The sequence below is a fragment of the Lycorma delicatula genome, chromosome 6 (genome assembly GCF_047948215.1).
Source record: "Lycorma delicatula isolate Av1 chromosome 6, ASM4794821v1, whole genome shotgun sequence".
Classification (NCBI taxonomy): Eukaryota; Metazoa; Arthropoda; class Insecta; order Hemiptera; family Fulgoridae; genus Lycorma; species Lycorma delicatula.
This window is the reverse complement of record NC_134460.1, coordinates 162924079-162945388: the sequence shown is the minus strand read 5'-3', so window position 1 is coordinate 162945388 and position 21310 is coordinate 162924079. Positions and strand designations below refer to the sequence as shown.

The 21310-nt window shown below is 31.5% G+C and overlaps 1 protein-coding gene across 1 annotated transcript in view; it reads right to left on the bottom strand.

Moving 5' to 3' along the window:
- The window catches only part of Uba2 (Ubiquitin-like activating enzyme 2), a 62630-nt gene that overhangs the window by 36844 nt on the left and 4476 nt on the right, over nt 1–21310 (bottom strand). The window contains exons 2-3 of the mRNA XM_075368963.1: nt 9907–10061; nt 6676–6963 (exon numbers count right to left, since the gene is read on the bottom strand). Coding sequence (XP_075225078.1) covers nt 6676–6963; nt 9907–10061 — 443 coding nt within the window. The remainder of the gene's footprint in view (nt 1–6675; nt 6964–9906; nt 10062–21310) is intronic.

The following is a 21310-nucleotide window of genomic DNA, read 5'->3' as shown; positions in this document are numbered from 1 at the left end:
CACAATGAAATGCGATATTAAAAATCTTACTTAATACAACAAAATTACAATCTGGAGTAAATAAATGAAAGATATTATAGTAATATTAAATATTTGAATACAGAAGTACGGTCTTAAGAAATAGTAAGACATTCCAGAATGTCTCATAATTTGGAATTTAGCCCCAAATTTCTAATGCAATGCCATATAACAGACACAATCCACAAGGATATAGTGTAAGTTAGTTGGCAGTTGCTGCAAACACAAATGGGTGCATCAGTCTGATTCATGAGGTGTCCATGAGTGAGTTTAACGTACCTATACACAAACGGTAAATTATAACACTCTTTTAATTGTTATTCCTGTATGAAGAGCTCCATGGTGACACAGTGTTCTTAACTAGACATTTTTTTTTGTTGGTGGTAGCATTTCATTCAGTTTGCCACTTATCAAGATCTACACTCTTCAGAAAACAGACAAGATTGTCCAAAATAATGTGATTACTGAAACGAGGCTGCAAACAAGCCTCTTTTGTTGCATAATCATTGCCTGAAATTCCAATACGGTTGGAAATCCAACAGAAGCTCATAAATTGTGTTACGCCGAATCATTTCAGATGAAAACACTAATGATGCTAGAAGGCCAAATGTAAACGTCCTACTGCCAACCACTAAAGTACAACCGACAGAATTATTGTGTTAAACTACAGCATCAGGATTCATAATATTTACAATATTATTTTCTTCTAAGATGGTTATCTTCTAAGATGATACACGAATCTGGTTAGATTCGTTGATACCTCTTTAAGATATCAACAAAGACTAAAGCCATCACTTACAAGAGAAGGCCGCCAAGGGAGAATAACATGCGTAACAGTAAGGACTAGAGCTAATTGCGTATGTAGAGACAAGAAAAATAACCTCAAATAACCTTATTGCCTGCTAGGCAATAACCTCTGTTGCCTAGCAGGGCAGTACATCTCAGCTGTTCCTGATATCGATTAAGATGCATGTTGGAGAACACGGAATTGAAGGTCAGATGATTTGATTGTGCTTTAATGTGAGCTACACAGGAGCAGATCAGTTTGTTTTGTCTATACCAAAGAGATGGCACTCATCACTGCCCACTAGAGGACTTACCACGGGGCTTAAACAAAATGAAACTGTAGCAAGACAGACAAATGAATGATTGACTACATAAAGCATTTTAAAGGCAGTGGCTCATGCGGACGAATAAGCCATACTGTCTTCATCCAAGCAGGAAAAGACCAGAGCTCCGTAGAAGCACAACATACATACTTGATCGGTTCCCCAGCGAGTGTATGATAGAACATTTTACCTTCAGCTACTTTAACTGTGTTACCTATATCAGAGGTAGGTCAAACCACAATCCTAAAATTCTAACCTGGTGCATGGTTCAAATGGTTCATCATACAAAAACAGTTGAGAGTCAACATCTTCAATCAGCTGGAAAAAGCAAATGCATTTCTTTTCTCAGAGAAAAGATGAATCCAGTCATTTTACATCACGATTCTAGACGAAATATAAATTGAAAATTCATCACAAATAACGAACATATAATACGTTTTCATTTGTAGTATTTTTATAGTATTTATGGCTATAGTAAACAAGGTAACTCTTAGGATACTTCCCCGTGATATTCAGCATTCTAATGGGATCTTTTTAGATACTGTTGTTCCTTTGATGAAAGCAAGATGATTCCCTTGTATACCCCATTCTTGAGTACATTTAGGATCCCTCTCAATCAGGCCATGTCATATATCTTTTGTATATCTAAAAATACAGCAACCCCATGTTGGCAAAATAGAAAGGTGTTTTGGATAACACTCCAGGGCAACTACATGATTGATAGATCATCTACTTTGGAAGAAACTGCCTTGCTTGGGGGGAATCAGGGCATTTCTCTCAAAGTACCACACTAGACAATGGTTGACCATTCATTCCATCAACTTGTACGAATACTGGTTAAGATAGGAATATCTTGAACAGCATGATTTATCTTTTATCATGTTTCAGTACAGGAATCACCAATAATGCTTCTGACCCAAGAACTGGTATAACCTGATCAGAAAATACTTTAATATAAATAGACAAAAGATAATGCGGTATCCAGGAGGTGAGATAACATAACACCAGGGGAAGTGTCTCAATTATTCAAGGCATACTTTAGCATCAGAAGAAAAAGGGAACATTTAATTCCTTTTGTGAGTCTCCAATAACAAATGGGATACTTTCTACATGCAACTTATACCTCATAAACTCAGGACAATATGATGATGCAAGGGAAACTGACATAAATGTATTTCCAGAAAGTATTCACCATATCAATTGTTGAGGTGATGGGGATGCTGTTGTTTTCCAGTCCAATCAATAAAAGAGATTGTCTTTATCACATTACTTGAATGTTATTCGAGAAATGGTATCGACAAAATTCAGCCACAATTTCTGTTTAGCACACTGAAACACTCGACGGCATACATCACTTGCATTTCAGAGCAATTCTGTTGTAGGCCTTCGATTGATCCCTTATTGCACTCCTGCAATCTTCATCCTACCAAAGGTCAAAAATTCGCCTTGATTTTCCAGATGTCAGCGGGTAAATTCACTTGCACTATCGAGTATCAGATTTGTAAACTGACAGTTGGTGGATTGTGCTACCATTCTGTTGTACTGGCCAAAGGAATCTTTGTAACAGATCCAATATACTTTCCCAACCATCCATCTGCATGGGTGACTGATGGAAATCACTAGTATTGACTGAGATAATAACTGGTTAGTAATTGCTTCCAAACAAGTTTTTGGACACCCACCAGGTTAAGACATAGACATAGGGATGCAGAACACAAGGACAGATCGATGAATGGAAATGTACTTGATGAAGATGACAAACATGTTAAGACCCATTGTTCAATACGCAAAGATCCAAGTTCTGCCTTGATCAATCAACTATAGTACCTCAAGAAGAACATGATGATGAGACCCATGAATAATGATGGGTTTTGAAATCACCAATTAGGCAGGGCAAAGGAATCTGTTTTCTGAGATTGAACATAGTTTGTTGGAGGATGATTTACTTCAAATGATGAGGTCAAAGCTGAGATAACTGCTTAATTAGAGTTAAATCACATTATATGAGAGTATTAAAAAGTTGGAAAGTCATTGGTCATTGAACTGCAAGGTGATTATGTTGAAAAATAAAAATAAAATTTCATACAAAATCTTGTGTTTTAACAGGCTCTTTTTTCTGTTTAGTCTCCGGAACCACCATAAGGTATACAGAGGATGAATGAGGATGATATGTATGAATGTAAACGAAGCGTAATCTTGTACAGTCACAGGTCAACCATTCCTGAGTTGTGTGATTAATTGAAACCCAACCACCAAAGAACACCGGTATCCACGATCTAGTATTCAAATCTGTATAAAAGTAAATGTCTTTTATTAGGATTTGAACCTTAGAACTCTTGTCTTCAAGATCAGCTATTTGTGATTATTAGGCTGAGAACTTTCTGAATTACACTTTTATTTCCAATGTTACGAACTCAAATATTAAATAATTATCTATCTTTTTTTTTAAAAGTTAGATGCTATTTAACAAATATGATTTAAAAAAAAAAATAACAGGCAAATAGATCACTAATTCTAAGCAAGCACAATAATCCAATTATTTCATAATTTTTAATAATTTGGTATTCAGTCACTCTCATTCACTACCTGTAGCTATGTAAATAATAAAAAATAAGCAATTAAAATAATGTTTGTAATATTTAGATCAAAAAGTAAATTAATAATGAAGAATTCCAATACAAAGATATAAGAATGATGATTATGAATATATGTAAACCTCATTTTATGAGTTAATAAAATTAGGTTTTTTTTTAACAGAACACATTAACTGGAATATTACTTTGTTTTCAATTAAAAAAATAAAAATAAATAAATAATAATAAGCACATTTAATAATTAAATTATGTAAATTCATGTTAATGAGGTGGGATTATAAACACTGCTGCTAGGATAGCTATATTGTTGAAGGCACTACAGATCTGGAAAGATTTTGTAATAAAATAGTTTTCATTTAACCTGAAAGTGATTTGTTAACAATTTAAAATATTTATGAAAGATGATACAGCAATCAATGAATTTAGTTAACACTAAATGTTAGAATTTCAATGATAGCCTTTCTTAAAAAATGAGAGAGAAATTCAGTAAGTTTCTTTTAGAAATAATTTGCAAAATTTTCTTCAGTAAGTAGTGAAGTAAAATGAATAGGAGAATAAATATAATGAAATAGTCCAGTATTTTGCAGCAAAATCAAGAAATAAACCCATTTAAAAAACTAATTAATTATATATTCTTATATTTGTAATTAAAACACTACTAAAAAATTATATTTTTTTGTTTCTTTATTATTTTACACTGAATTACTTATTGCTTCTTTTTTTGAAAGTGTACATGTTAACCAAAGCTACTTTTATAAAATTTGTTCACTTAGTAACAAGAATGAAATATTAAAACGTGGAGCTGTTTTACCAATCTACATAATGCATTGAACCGTATTTATATTTAGCTTTTTACAGCAAATTAATTATAAATTTGATGTTTTTTTGTATTTATACAACAGAGTGCCCCAAGAGGTGCTGGTCAAACTTAAGGGACTGATTCAAAGCATCAAAATAAATAAAAATGTTTAAGTAGATTAACACCCTGTCTCGCTTAAAATTTACCCTCTGTCCAACAATCTTAGTTTTTTCAATAAAAAATATGTCTTAAGAATGAATTGAGACATTTTACTTAAACTTTGCGTACATGTATTCAATAACATTATAAAATAAATGAGTTTGAAAAATTTCACCTTTGAAAATCCCACAATTGCAGCCATTAAAATTGTTTACTCATTAATAAAACCTTCGTAAATATTAGCTTTATTAAATAAAATACTAAGTCTTTTATTATGGCATTTAAGTCCATAATAAAAGACTAAAAACTCTTTATTTGTTTAGATTAGTTGATAAACAGCTGAGATATGGGTAATATTGTTTAAAGTAGATCACAAAGATTATGAGTGAAAACAGGAACAAAATTGTCAGACTGCATACTTTAACCATTTCAGCCATATATCAGCTGATTAGAATAAATGAAGTATCATTTTACTCAAAACAAAAGGCTTAACATTTTTGTTTAATAAGTATTTACAAATCTGTTAATGATTAAACAATTTTAATGGCTACCCCGATTTTGGAGTTTTCAGAGGTAAAATTTTTTTAAAATAAAGAACTCATTTATTTTGCAGATGTACAACAAATTTAATTAACATATCTCAGTTATTAAAACATCTTTATTAGTTTATTGTTACTGGAAAAAAACCAAGGATGTTGGACATAGGGAAAATTAAATGAGAAGGGCATTTTTCCATATAAAACACATGTCCTGAATCAGTCCCTTAAGAATGGACAACACTTTCTGGGACTCCCTGACAGTGTTCCGAGTTGTAAACATGTTTTATAGACAAAACATAAGATGTTTGTAATAACTTTGTAATAAGTCAATGTACATTACATTATAATCAATCCAATAAATTACCAATCAATATATAAATAGTATTCTAATTAAATACTATCTCAATTTTTTTTATTTTACTTTGTGTATATATTTGGTATATATAGTAACAAGATTGGTAAAACAGACCTGAATAATGGAGTCTTACCAATTAAGAAAGTAGTAGAAAATATAATAATGGGAGGAATCCAGAAAGGAGCTAATAGGAACCCTTTTAGTAAAGCTTATATATCTGTAACAATCGTTCTTTATAATACTGCCCAACAACACACCTACAAACAGTTGTTTCATGAGAAAAATTACTAGACCAGAGTAAGAATGCATGGCAAAATGTAAAGGCTCAGACAATGTTTCTCACGCTTCCACTTGGGTCGGGTCCTGCAGGTCAAGAGGATAGGAGTATAAATACTCCAGGGAAGACGAGTTGAAATCAGTTCTAAGCGAGGAGTTATTAAGCAAGTTTGAAGTGAGAGTATTCTGCAAGGAGGTTGGCGAGTCAGTGAAGGAGCAAATCTCTAATGTATATAAAAATGCAGTGTTAGACTATAAAATTGTTTGGTGATTACTGATTGACAACTAGAAAAAAGGATAAAGTATTAATGCATTCATAAACTATAGGGTAGTTTTATTTGTTAAAAAAGAAAGGTATTTGCAATAAAAGAACTCTAGACTGATCTCATCTTTGTAATAATACAATACCAGTTGTTTTAGCTGTAAATGTTAGCAGTCATTATAATGTCTTTTATCAGTGGGACTGAATTCTGGTTTTTATGTTTAACTGCCTGTATATAAATCTGGTCCTTACTTGAAGTTCTACTTTGTATTAATCATTGTTTCATTATTGTTATTGTGGTTTTGATTCCTTTTATTATTTGTTTATTACCGTCTTTTATTATTATTATTACTACTGTTGTAATTATATAAAAATTCTTAAATTGTTAATCTCTCTCAATATCCTGATCGAGTTGCAAACACGGTGACAATATATACAAATTTTTAAAAAATTAAGATTTTTATTTAAGAAATCAAAATAAATACTTGCAACCTTTGCAGTTAAGAGATGAAATGAACATATAATAATTAATAAATATATAATCTAATATATCTTTATACTTACTTGAATAAATGTTTGGCCCATACGATGCAATGAATAGGCTCTGAAGGAGTATTACGAATTGTACAACCAGGAAATGTTTTTTGAGGTGCTTTAGGATAGCACTCATAACACTTTGTTCTCCCTTTAACTATTAATTCTACCTGACCTTCATAACCGGCTGTACCGCTTTCAACCAATGGCACACCAGACGCAAGGCACATACGATTCACATGATTCCTTGCTGCACGATTATCTAGTGCATTCAACACTACTGAAAACTGCTTAAAAAAGTTCAACCCATAATCTTTGCTGAAAAAATAAATTAATGAAATATAAAAATTTATGTTTCAAATAGATATATAACATATGTGTCATGGAATATCTGAGAAAAAAGTTTTACCAAAATAACAAGTATATTGAAAGAACTGAAATCTAGATAAGAACAAATCATTTATGAAAAACAATTCATAACTTCACCGCCAAGTAGTTGATTTTTCTACACAGTTTAAAATCATTAGTTTATAATCATTATGCACTACATGGATCTCAGTTTCAACTTTCTAACTGATATTCTTCACTAATTACCTTTTAATAAGTAACAAGAAAATGTGTATGACAGTTTGAAATTTTTACAAACTACAAATCGTACCACATACAACTAATGAAAAAATCTAGCTTTAGAATTAAGCAGTTCTTTAGTCGTAGGTCATCCTATTAGGTTGACAACGATATGTAAGGAGCATTAGCTTATTTAAACATTTTTTTATTTGTTAATGAAAATCACATATCTGATATCTCTAAATTAGCTGCAAAAGCACGGTAAAATTATGAATAATAGTAGTGTAGAAAGTAAAGTATTCAAAAGAAGAAACATTAGTAATGATTTATTGCAGTTACAATACAACTTGGTTACAACTAAAATAAATATATAAAAAAAAATTACTTAAGGGAAAAATTCATAATACCAAATATGTCACACACAAGATGCTGAAAAAAATAAAAATAAATGTGCATTCCATACATCTATAAAAGAAAATTTAAACAGGTAGATAAAAAGGTTAATTTTAGTTTCCAGAAACAGGAATTAGAAATGTTTACTACAACAGAAATTACTTCCTTAAAAACAGCAAAAATAATAAATGAGGTCAACTTTTGAAGCATTTAAGATAGTTTGGGCTGGTGTAGAAGTTTTTTACTGGATTAAAATTGCGAGAAAATAGTACAATAGTTTGATCGACTACATAGATAAACTCTTAACGCTCTAATTTACCTTGCAAAAATAAATAATAAAATTAGTTAGCAATATAATGGAAAGGGTAAAATAAACACATGTTAACTTTAATATGTTGCACACTGTAAGTAAAACAAAAGTCAAAGTCAATTATGGTATGATTCACAGGAAATGCGAAGTTACAAGCAATTGTCTTTAGTGTATTAACTGAGAGCAAAATTATTGATAACCTAATTTTAGAATCTTAAAACTATGAAGATAAAATTATCAGTTAAATTATTTAAATATAAAAAAAGGGATAGATGGATATGAAAATTTGGTTAGGCAGGTTCCCATTTATGGGAAAATTAATCATTAACCAAAACAATATTTTGGTCTAATGCAAATAACCAATTAAAGATCATCTAAAAAAATTAAGATAATATATATATATATATATATATATATATATATATATATATATATATATATATATATAAAATATAATATAATATATATATTAAATTTTTTAAGGAGAATAATACATAATAATCCTCACAGCAAACAAATACAAAGACTTCCATTGACATACTGTGCAGATGGACTCAAAAAAGGTATCAAAATAGTCATATTGATACAGATTCATGCAATGTTCAATCTCGAACATGTACTATGAATGTGATGTATAGTAAGATAATAGTGAAAATAATGCAATGGCACTTCTTAACATAAAAGTGTAGCTAAAGACTAAACAATGTGAGGTTCTCATGTTCTTTTTTTAAATGTAGAAGTTTTATTAGTTCAGTTATTATTTCAATACTAATTACTTTACTGAATATAATCAGAATTACTAAAACAAAAAAGGTTTACACAAAAGGAAAAACTGAACAAGCATCCTTCAATCAGTTCTAGTGAAACATAATATTTCCCAATGTCTTTAGCCGGTTAGTCAATCAGCACCGCATCACAAGAATTCCGATAAACTAAACCCATGACTCTTCCTGCAAATGAAACCGATTTCTCAGGTGCACTGAGCAATGATTGATTTCTGGGGTGTAATGATGAATTCATGTTTCATCTACTGTTATAAAATATTGAAGAAAATCACCAGAATCTTATTTAAATAAATATAAACACTGTTGAGAGAAATTGGTCAAATACATTTTTCACTGACTTGACAAACACGGTACCCGTCAAGTATAAAACCAAAACTTTACATAAAATTTAGTGGACATGGTCAATCAAGATGTTTGCAAAGTCAGAAAGCTCACATCCCTTTAATTGACGATCAATAAGGAACCATAGATTTTTTACAATTTCATCGGTCATAGCAATTTTTGGGTATTCTGAGCATTCATCTTGAATGGATGTAAGACCATATATAAATTCAGCCTCCCACTTTTTTACTGTTGAAAAGGGGAAGAATCCTTTAACAGGACCCTTTCTTTGTATCTATCAGGGTTAAACCTTTAAACTCTTTTGTGCCATCTAAAGGATCGTACTTGTTAAATATAATCGCTTGGTCATACTTGCGCCATCTCTGTACCAGGCAAGAAATTTCTGAATGATTGTCATATTTTTTCAAAATGTGAGTTTGATTTGTTATTCTAATGTTGCTGATATTATTTGATTACTTAAATTTGATAAATTATACGAGATAAGATAAAATTATAAACATTGAAGCACACTAATAGAATTATTTTACATTTCTATTTCTTTGAATCTGAGCTAGATCATATTGAAACAGCAACCCTTTCCAATTAATCATTAAAATTCTGGCCACCAATAATCAACACTGCTGACTGAACACAGTTAATAATATATAGAGAATAAATTATCACTGATAAACCATAATTATTCACCAGTTGTATATTATCATAGACTATACTTTACAATCAAATGTAATTTAGAACATGTTACAATCATTAACAAGTATCTACTAATACGTAAACATATCTCATAAAAATATAACTAGTAATTTTATTAGTTATTATTAAATTTAAATTAAAGCTCTAAAACAAAAAATCAATTATCTGAATTACCTGATAATACTATCATGATATGCTTTAATTTTTACATTTGGATTAAATTTCAATGCACTTAGTCTTGCGACTTCAGCTTTTGATTTTCCAACATGTTGTTTATGGAATAAAAATTGACGGTTCAAATTGCTTACATCAATTGTATCCAAATCAATCTGAAAATAATAAAAGTATATTGAATTTAAATAAGCAAACAAACATAAATAAAAAAAAAAAATTAAACGGTTTTCTTTTAGAAAAAATTTGCCTAACTTATAGAAGTTTTAAGCAAACACTTACAGACTTATAGTAACAATTTACTGTAAGACACTGTGACTTCTGTAATAATGGAAAAAAAGCAGTTAGAGGAACGTTCTAAAAATAATCCTTTACCTGCATTAAACTGTGTTTAGACACAATTATCATTTTCTAAATATATTCAATACTATTTACATTAAATCCGTCCTTAAAAATACTAAATATTAAATAAGACAAAACTTGAAAAATTAGACCCGTCACTTAAAATAAACCTTTTAAAAACACGCCCGATTTAGAATCATCCAGCAGCAAGGGACTCTGTCCAGGTTCTGCGATCCGAAGGGAGAATCTATAAACTCCCGCCAACTTTGCATTCCATTCCATTTTATTTCACTGGCAAAAATTTCCAAGTAGAAATGATTGTTGGAGATTGTTTAATATCCTAAATTATATAGAAGCATTCAAATGAAAGCTTGATAGTTATATATAATTATGGACTCGCCTCTGATTTTGAAGAAAATTGTAATATATCTTATTTGGATCCTAAGTTACTTACAGTTGAAATTATCATCAGAAATGCCTTTCACCTGAGTTATGTCCATAAGTTACCTGGTACCCTCAACAAAAATTTTGTTAATTCAGCACTCTACATGTTTAATACAAGTTATTTTCAAACAAAATAACTGGTTATTGTGTACAAGTATGGGCTCAGCCTAACAATTGGCCATTTTAATATTCAAGATTATTAGACGAGGTTAGCAAGCTATAGGTTATGTTTGCTATTTTACAAAGTTCAGTACACAAAGTCATTAGTTACTTTACCTTACATAATCTGACATTAACCATTAAATTTCACTTAAACCAAGGTATTTTTTTCTTTTTCTGTTTAGCCTCTGGAACAACCATAAGGTATTACTAGGAGGATAAATGAGGATGATATGTATGAATGTAAATGAAGTGTACTCTTGTACAGTCTCAGGTCGACCATTTCTGAGATGTGTGGTTAATTGAAACCCAACTACGAAAGAACAAAGGTATCCACAATCTAGTACTCAAATCCAGATTGTGGATACCGGTGTTCTTTGGTGGTTGTGTAAATACCAACATACTATTAATAAAAAATTCAAATAAATAATGTATACTGCATATTTAACAAAATCCATACTTTATGCTCAATTTCACCATAACCAAATTATTTAATTAAAAAATAATGAATATTACACTTGAGCAGGGCTGAATAACAAAGTTTTTGTTGATACTGTGCAACTTATAAGGGACGTAAGTCAGGTGAAAGGTTTTTCCAACTAATAATTTTAATTGTATTGAATAAGTTAGTCGTAAATAAGATATATTATAAATTTCATCAAAATCAGATGCGAGTCCATAACAGCATATAATTACCGAAGCTTCAACATGTCTTAAATGGTATAATTCTAATAGTGGTTTTCCATCTTTAATATAATACTAATATGAGAATGACTCTTAAAAAAAATTTCATATTTGGGTCATTCCATGTCAAGTGAATGAGGGGTCCCCAGTCAACCACCTCCAAGATTTGCGCAGACATTCGCTGTTTAAAATGTCATTTTACCAAACTGTAGCTCTATATCTGTTATTGCTGATTCTCTGTGATCTCTTAAAAAAAGGGTACTTACTCATAGTTCTCATATATGCAACAAAATTCTAACTTTGACCTATAATTTTGAAGGCAGTAATAAAGCTATAGGTTTGAGTTTTAATAATTTCTGAACAATTTATGCTGAATTCAAATATGTTGTTCACAAGTTACTTTTAGCACCTGGTTTTGAGATATAGCACCTGAAATTCAGCTGCGACATTTTGTAACTTAAAGTTTCAACTTATTTAATTACTTACCTAGTACTTAAATCGGAACAAGACTTTGTAACCTAAAAAAGGGCATAATTGTGTGTAACATCCTAAGTTTCAGAGCAACTGGAGGCTTATGTCAGTTAATATTAATCATCAAATTTGATCAAAAATGTTTTAGCTCGATTTCTGACCTAACTTTGAAGCTTATATCTCAGGTATACCTTATTAGATTTTGTTAGTTTTATAATAGTTAGAAAGAGCAACTTTTAAACTACAAAATTCAAGCAGTTTGTTTTTTGACCTGTAGTTTATAAGTGGCAGAAAAACAGTTGATAAATAATGCATCTTTCACAAAGGCAGCAAGTTTTCTGTAATGTTTATGGACTAAATGAATACTCTCTAGCAGAAAGTAATTTTTATAAAATAATATCATCCATTTTTCTGCCTGTTAAAACGAAGTTGTCAACTGTATTAGGTTGTACCTTGCCTCCTATTAAATGCAGAGCTGAGGCAGTTTCAACTAATTATATCTGTTAGAGCAAGCACAACATTTTAAAATATTTATTACGCATGCACAAAAATACTAAAAATCATAAACAAAATGAAATAAAGTCGTAGCAGTAATAACAGAGTTTAATAACAGCGGCTTCAAAATAAAATAAAAATATATAAAGTAGTCAGAAACACTTTGACAAAATACATTTAATTCCACTTCAGCTTAAATTGTTTCTCAATCATAGACTGGATGTATGTATTCTGGATACATATATTGTCATCCTGATGATGTCATGTCGTTGATGGTACTTCATGAATAGCAAAAATGTGCTGTTCTGGAATCCAGTAAGTGTCCTTTTCTAGGGGGCAAATGATAAGAATGAGTGCACCATGAGAGTGCATCATGTTCTTCATATATCACATATATTTCCAATCCACCAAGTATTGTCATACATGCAAAAAGCCACATATTAGCCTGGTTACAAGCTAGTAAGTGATATGCCTTAAGTAGATTATTTTTTACAGAGGTGAAATCCCATTTACCGACCATATAAGTGTTGGGCTCACTAACAGGTTCCGCAAGATGTTATTAGAATGCAAATGTGTGGCTGCGCCCTACCGACTAAACCTCCACCCTTGATTTTCCTCCCCCTTTCTGGAACTGCTATGTAGCATTACTTCAGAAAGGGGGATGCAATGCCAGCAGGCCCAGGGAAGCAAGAGTGCCCACAGCCTCACTGCACCAAGACGATCGCCACATTCTCAGGAGGGTCCCTACGCACACAGCCGTGGGCCTGTCTGACACGGCACCCTCTGGCATCTCCTTCCCATATGGGCCTCCTCCCATGCTCTTAGCTCCTTCATCACTTCCTGGTGTAACATGCTACCGCCTTCCAAGAGTTCTCTGTGCTCAGGATGATCTCCTGCACCTCCTCTGGGTGAAACATGTACTTGCGGCCTAGGATGTCCAGCATCCCCCTGCGTATGTCTGTGAATCAAGAGCACTGAAAATAAATGTGGTAAGCAATCTCCACATACAGGGCAGGCATCTGTGTGACCAAGGCTGAACCTATATGTATGGATCCACTGATTATTTCTATTAGTTCCACAAATCATAATCTTTCACCATTGATCCTAACTGAAACAAAATGTTTCTTTCCTGAATTGATTTGGGAAAATTCATCATCTTCAAAAATTTTGAGGACCCACTGTCAAATATCATCCTTCAATTTTTTAGCTCCTTTTTTTCTGGCATCACCAAAATACCAACTTTAGATTTGACCTTCCTGGCCTGCTTCACCATTTGCATTGAAACCTGGAATTCATCAACTGTTTTCTCAATACACCAGCAACTGGTTGTCCATATCAAAATCTGAACTTGTGGGCGATTTGAGATCAAAAGTTTGGCTTTGAACTCTTCAATTAGGATAACCAGATCTTTACGTCTTTGACTCTGCTTACTTTTTAATGTTTGCATTACATCAGTAACACTCAAACCAGCAGCAGTTGCTGCAATAACATCTTGTGCTCTTCTTACCCTCCGTTTCAGGTAGCTTTTTGAATCCCATCTGCTGACATATTTAAGCTTGGAGAGATTTCAAGTAGTGACAGTAAGCCATCCATTCTTCCAGAAGCCTCTAGCATTTCCACATCACTAGATTCTGGTTCTGGTTGATTATCCTTTTGCTGAATCTCTCTTTGAGGCAATTACTTCCTATTTCATGGGCGTAACTTTTGGCCTGGCTTGAAGTCATAATTTGTTAAAGCTTTTAAATCAGTCGGAAGAATCAATATCAATGGGCCACAATCCTTTTCTAGCTTTGTGCAACTCATTTCCAAATGGATTATAGCAGTCCTTCTGCAGGAATTCAAACTTAACAGAAAAACAGATTTATGGTAGGAACATATGTCAGCATCTTCATTAAAGCTAATTCCAGATCGCTGCTGTAAAAGTCTTTGTCCATGGCTGATAGTTCTTTCACAGACAACAAAAAAGCTTTTCCATAATTAAACGTTAATGACTTGTGGCATTCAGAGCCATCAGGCTTGCCAAAATGGCAGGGGACAAGAATTTCACTCATTTTTAAACAATTCAAAACACATTTGGAGATAACAATAAATATCACAAATGATTATAGAAGTTATTCACAAACAACTATGCTAATTCACAAAAAGTTGATGCTCATCCCTTTCTTTAAAATAAAGAAGAAATAAAATCTAGAAGAAATGTAATTTTCCAGAACATTCTAGAAAAAGGATTTTGCAGATCAGCCTATAGTTCGACAATAGTCCAAAATTTTCCCATAGACTGCAATTTTTTTTTTTATATTGTAAATTTTAGAACATGCTTTAAAAATCTAATAATATTCTGAAGCATTGAATGTTTTTCCACCTTCAGCTATTTTAATTAATTACAAATGCCCACAGATTAAAAATCTGTCACATGCAAAATATTAAATATCTATGAAAAGCTTTCTTACCTACTATAATCTGGGGGTCAAAAAACAAAATGCATGGATTGTTGTTTAAAAGCTGCCCTTCCAACCTATTAAAAAACTAACAAAATCTGATAAAGTATACCTGATATAAGCCTTCGAAAATAGGCCAAAAATTATGATAAAAATTTTTTGACCAAATTTGGCGATGGAGTTCTCCTGGCATAAGATTCCAACTGCTTTTAAACTGCAGGATCCTACTCATAATTATTTCCTTTTTCAAATTGCAAAGTCTCATTCCAATTAAAGAATTAGATAAGGAAATATACGAGGTGTTACCCAAAAGTTCAGGGAATTTGAATTTCGCGCGCAAACCATTGCTGGTACGATCTGCTGCCTGTAGATGTGGCTAACAGTACTCTTTGTGAATCAGTATTCCAACAGCTGTGACGGTGAGAGGCTGCATTGTTGACTTTCGTGCGGTTGTGTAATGTTGTGTTTACTGCTTAGGTGAAGTTCTAAATGGCAAATTTTAAAGAGCAAAGAACCTGCATCAAATTTTGCTTCATGCTTAAAAAAACCGGTGCAGAAACCCATCGCATGCTTGTGGAAGCATTTGGTGACAATGCTATGAGTAAAAGTAAAGCTTTTTTGTAGCACAAACGATTCAAAGATGGATGAACAAAGTTCGATGACGATGAGCGTTCAGGAAGACCATCAACAAGCGCAACACTGGAAAATGCGAGAGGCTATTGATCCAGATCGTAGACAAACAATCCATGATGTTTGTGCAATCGTACAAATGTAATATGGGTCCGTGCAATGCATCTTGTCGGACAATTTGAACATGAGACGGATTGCTGCAAAATTCGTACCGAGAAAATTGAACCGCGACCAGAAACAAAATCGCGTAGCTGTTTGTAGTGAATTGAAAAATTCAGCAAGAAATGATCCTAACTTCATCTCCAACATCATAACTGAAGATGAGACATTGGTGTACAGGTATGACCCTGAAACTAAGCAGCAGTCGTCGCAGTGGAAGTCGCCAAGCTCACTGCGGCCAAAAAAAGCACACCAAGTTGGCAGCAACATGAAGTCAATGAAGATTGTTTTTTCGACATCAAAGCCATTATCCATAAGGAATGTGTTTGTCTTGGTCAAACTGTCAATGGGATTTTCTATTGTGAAGTTTAGAAGCGGTTATGTGAAAGCATTAGGTGCAAATGTTCAGATCTGTGGGGTAACAACTGGTTTCTGCAGCATGACAACGCGCCTGCGCACACATCATTTGGAAATTCTAGCCATTTGGAATTTCCTGGCTTCCAAAAAGACGGTAGTGATTTCCCACCCACCCTACTCGCCAGACCTTGCCCCGTGCGACTTTTTTCTCTTTCCGAAAATAAAATTTCAATCGAAAGGCCGTCGAACACTTACACCTGCAGACTTCCAGGGTATGCATGGAATGATGGGAAAAACACTGGGATCACTGTATCAATGCCAAAGGGGCTTACTTTGAAGGAGACAGCGGAAATTATAAGTTATGGTAAACTATTTCATTTTTATGGTAAAATTCCCCAAACTTTTGGGTAGCACCTTGTATAAGCTCAAACTGACTTCCAAAATGTTGTGACAAATTTTTGGCTGAAATTCAACTACTATATCTCAAAACCCGGTTCCGAAAGAAACTTGTGACTAACATATTCAGATATAGCATAAAAAGTTAACCATCACTACCAGAATTTGAATCTGTATCTTTGTAACTGCCATCAAAATTGTTAGTCAAAGATAACAATTTTTACATGCCTCCACAAACAATAAGTAACTACGTCTTTTTCAAGAGGCCACAAAAAATCAGCCATAGCGGATAAAGAGCTGCAATTTGATAAAATTACATTTCAGAACATGGGGAACCTCCACCAAAAATTTGATACTTTGAGATGGTCAACTGGGGATGATTTTCAAAACTGGACCACTTGACATAGAATGACCCCATTTTTTAGATGTATAACAAACAGTTAAGATAATGGTTTAGTTTACTTCAGATTTTTTTTACACAAAAAATTTTAATTTAGTTTACTTCAGATGGTTTATAGTTTTACATTTAATTTTAAAAATTTCTATTTTTAATATTATTAATCAATGTATCAACTAAAATTCAAGTTAATATTTCAGTTAAAAAAATATCTTGACAAGTAACCAAGATTCATTTACAAAGTGACAATGCTTCTTAATTTTAATAAGTAAACTGGTGTTACTGAACTTAAATTAATAAAAAATTCATTTAAAAACTGATGAGCATACTATTAACAGGTTGTAAAAGTAGGAAGGTACTTAAAACTGAAATACCAAGAAATTTTAATGAATATTGTCCCTGGTACAGCCAGAATAATAACTATTTCTGAAATGCTATCATGTTTATTGTAGCTGTTCCGTCACAAATGATTTTAAATCTGAATGTTGTGTATGTTTATAATGAAGTATTACTTATTAAAGCTCAATCAACATGCAGGAGAACGAGGATGAACCAATAATTTGCTTCTTGTTACCTAAAACTCTTGTTACAGTAACGGGTACTAGCAGTACTTCAAACACCCCAGGTAGAACTACTCCATATCTATCCATTTATGGTTTCTAAACTTTGAGAAGTAATATTATTTGAATACAGAATAATAAGAGTACATGACTGATATTCAAAACAATGAATAAACTGCAGAGCTTAACAATATGCTTAAAAAAACTAAACTACACACCATAAAAGAAAAATATACATGGTAAAATAATACTAATTTTAAATAATTTCCAATAATGAACAAAAACATATAATTTAACACAGAACTCTTTCAAAAAATTACTAACATATTGAATTAGTAAACGCAGTCAAGTTCTTTGATTTGAATTGTGGGGGCTGTTAAGAATACAATTTAAAATCAAATACATTATTCCAGTGAATGGATGTTATATTCCATGAACTTATTGGTAAGGAAACTTAGTACTAAATGAGTTTTTTTTAAGATACATATATATACAAAAAATAAAAACCAGATAATAAATATGTAATTTAATATTTCGAAAATATGATTACCACTAAAATATTATGAAAGTTAACAACATGTAATAATAAACCATATAGATCATGTCGGATTGCATAAACATGCTCCTCCAAATAAAAAAAGAGTAACTGTCCCAGCATTTACATGGCTTGATTAAAGGAAACTTATGTAAAAACTTGATTATAAAGGATGCAATAATAAAATAAATGTGATTGAAGACCATATTATTTATTTAAAATATAAATATATGAAATAATATTAGGGTAAATATTTGAAAGAACTTACAACAAAAATAATCATGATTGTTCCTCAGGGAATCATTCTTCAGCTATAATTATTTATATGATATTATTTAATGATATAATTGAACTACTAAATCCTGATCTGTAAGTATTATGTTATCCTAATGACACTGTTGGGTCAATCCATTCAAAACGTACTAGAAAAACATAAGCTGGTTGCTTGACAAATTAAAAAAAAAATTTAACTTACCCAATTTTTTCAGGACCTTAAAACTATTTATTTTTTATTTAAGCAGTTTACCTGTGGCGGCCATTTTTGTTATGATGCACACACCTATTTTTGTGATTGTAAGGGTTTATGAAAAAATCTTAACTAAAAAATTATTGGTCCAGGAAGAATAAAACATAAAGCAATTTAATCATATTTTCTCAAGGTAAAATATTGATCCAATGGTTTATTTACCTATCTCTATTCTTTCTATGAGAAAATTACCAATAAAGTTGAATTTTTTTCAAGAGGCAGGGATGGCATACACAGTTTGAATTATTTTTTTATGTTGGTATATGTTAGTAGTTTTACAATAAATAATATTAACAGTGATATACTTACCCCTAAATTTTAATGAATTTTTGAAAACTAACTTTTTTAAAAAAATTCAAATTTTGACTTAAAATAATTCTGATTATAAAAATCTCAAATTTGCATAACTTGCATTGTTTTTGTACATGTTTATGGCCAATAACAAAGGTTTCTTATGTGTTGTACTAATAAAAAATTTATAACCTCTCAAAAATCGGCAAAATCTGTTAAAAATGATACCATTTTGACTAAATAAGTGCTCCAAGGTGGTTTCTTGTCTTCTTTGAACTTTACATTTTTTGTATTTCGCCCATATGTTGTTGAAATTTTCAATATTTTAAATATATATTTTTTTAATTATTAATAATATGTTGTAATTTAATAACTTAACCAATACCAATTTTGATTCAAAAATGCTTATCAAACTTACCCAAACTGAGATCTCAATGAGTAGCCTACAGCTTTTTTCAAGAATTCATTTTTGTTTTTATAATGGTTTATTTTTGTAAACACTATAGAAGAAAAAATAAATTGTAGCAAAATTTTAATTTTTCTTCAATGAAATTGCCTGTGTTTGTAGCAATGTAATTTTATTTTATTATTTACAAATAGCTGTGATATCTCTTCTGATTATTATCTTGAAACTGTGTGAGAACGACCTGTCACTGTAGTAGGTTGAAGTGATGTCCATTTTCGCAGGACTTTGCAGATTGACCCTCTTGTAGAAAAAATTAAATTAGCTTTGGATAAGTTTAAAATTAACATTGACAAACAACTGAACGATATGGCCAGTATTTTGACCTGGGAGTCCTTAAGAAAATTACTTTATTATGTCAAAACCATTGATTTAGATTTTTTAATACCTACTTGAGACATAGCTCACAGATTGGAGTGTGTAATAAATGTCAGGAAAGAAAAAGGATGTAATTGGCTGAGCAATCAGGTACAGGTATTAACGTAACCTGATGAAAGTTACAATTGGGGGATTGAGTTTGAAAAACTAATAAACACAGCCGAAGAATTAGGCATTGGATTCATGAATCCAAAATCATTTCAGCCAACTAGATTAGGCGAAAGTGAATTAAGAATGTATAAGACCTTTGAAAGGGATTTTGTCTTATTTTTTACAACCTTCAAAAGAAAACGGAGAATATAAAAAAATGGTAACAGCACTGAAGCAATAGAATATTCAAGGAATTTAAACCAATTTTCAAATGCTGACTTTTTTTATCAACTTCTTGGAACAATTGATGTTCATGAAGAACTGACAAAGTTCAGTTGTACAGCTCAGTGCCAAGATCTGTGTTTGGATTGTTTTTGATTATTAAGGTTCTTCTTTCAAATCAACATCTAACATGAAGGCTTCTTAAGAACATGTTGAATGGGAAGTTACAATATTAGCTGTATGAATGCGGATAATATCACAACATGTGATTAGAGAAATTTTTAGTGAAAAAACATGTGTTATGGGGAAATTTGGTGTGAATATAACATTTCCTGCACCCCTGATTAATGAAATAAAATTTTATGCACTTTTCATTAAAAAAAAATGTGTATGTGTAATTTAATAGGCGTACAAGGAAGTCATGTGGGGTCTACATCAATTATTAAGATATCTTATTTATTTTGAAGTTTAATGCTGTTGGCCTTTGATTGGTGCTTAATTTTTTCAATTTTGATGGAGATGATATACCCAAAATGTTACAAGCAGCATCCAATTGTTCAATATTGTGATGTGGGGTAATGTATTGCTCTTGGTCTTTGCATTCATATGGTTCTTTGTTCTGCTAAGAAAAAATTCTTTTGAAACAGTTAACATAAAGAGATTTTCAAGGAACTAAATTTAAATTTGGAAAAATGTGTTCTTTAAGAGCTTGCTCTGTTATCTGTCTTAAGTTTTTCTTAACTGTTTTTTATGAGTTCTCAAAGGGTCACACAACAGAACTGTCCTTACAGGTGACTTAATTTTGACAAAAATGTTTTTCATGATATTTACAAACACTAGTCATATCGAAATTAACACGTAAAAAATAAGTTGGTGGTTTTAATCACTAAATTCACAAATTTTAATGAGTTCTTTTGGCACTGTACTATATACTCTTCATTCACATAAATTCCTATGGAACATTGTTCTTCCATTGTTTTATACGAAATTACTTGAAAATAATGTAAAAATTTAACTGATTTTATAATTTGCAAATATAATATTATTAAGTAAATATTAAATAAATATTTATTTAATAAACACTTCCAAATACAGAATGAAATTTGAGACACACTGTAAAGATATGAACAGGTCACTGACTAATGTTAGAATGTCCAGTCTGTAGCTGCAACAAGCATAAATGAGTATGTTATAACAAATTTTCCTGGCGACTGGAAATTACTTCATGTTATAACATGAACACTACAGTTGAAACTACTGAATGAAACAACTCTACTTCCAACTGTAGTAATAAGTGTAAAAATATTAGTGCCAAGAAGAAAAGAAACCCCCTTGGAACAGTTATTTAGCGAGTCAAAATGGTGTATTGC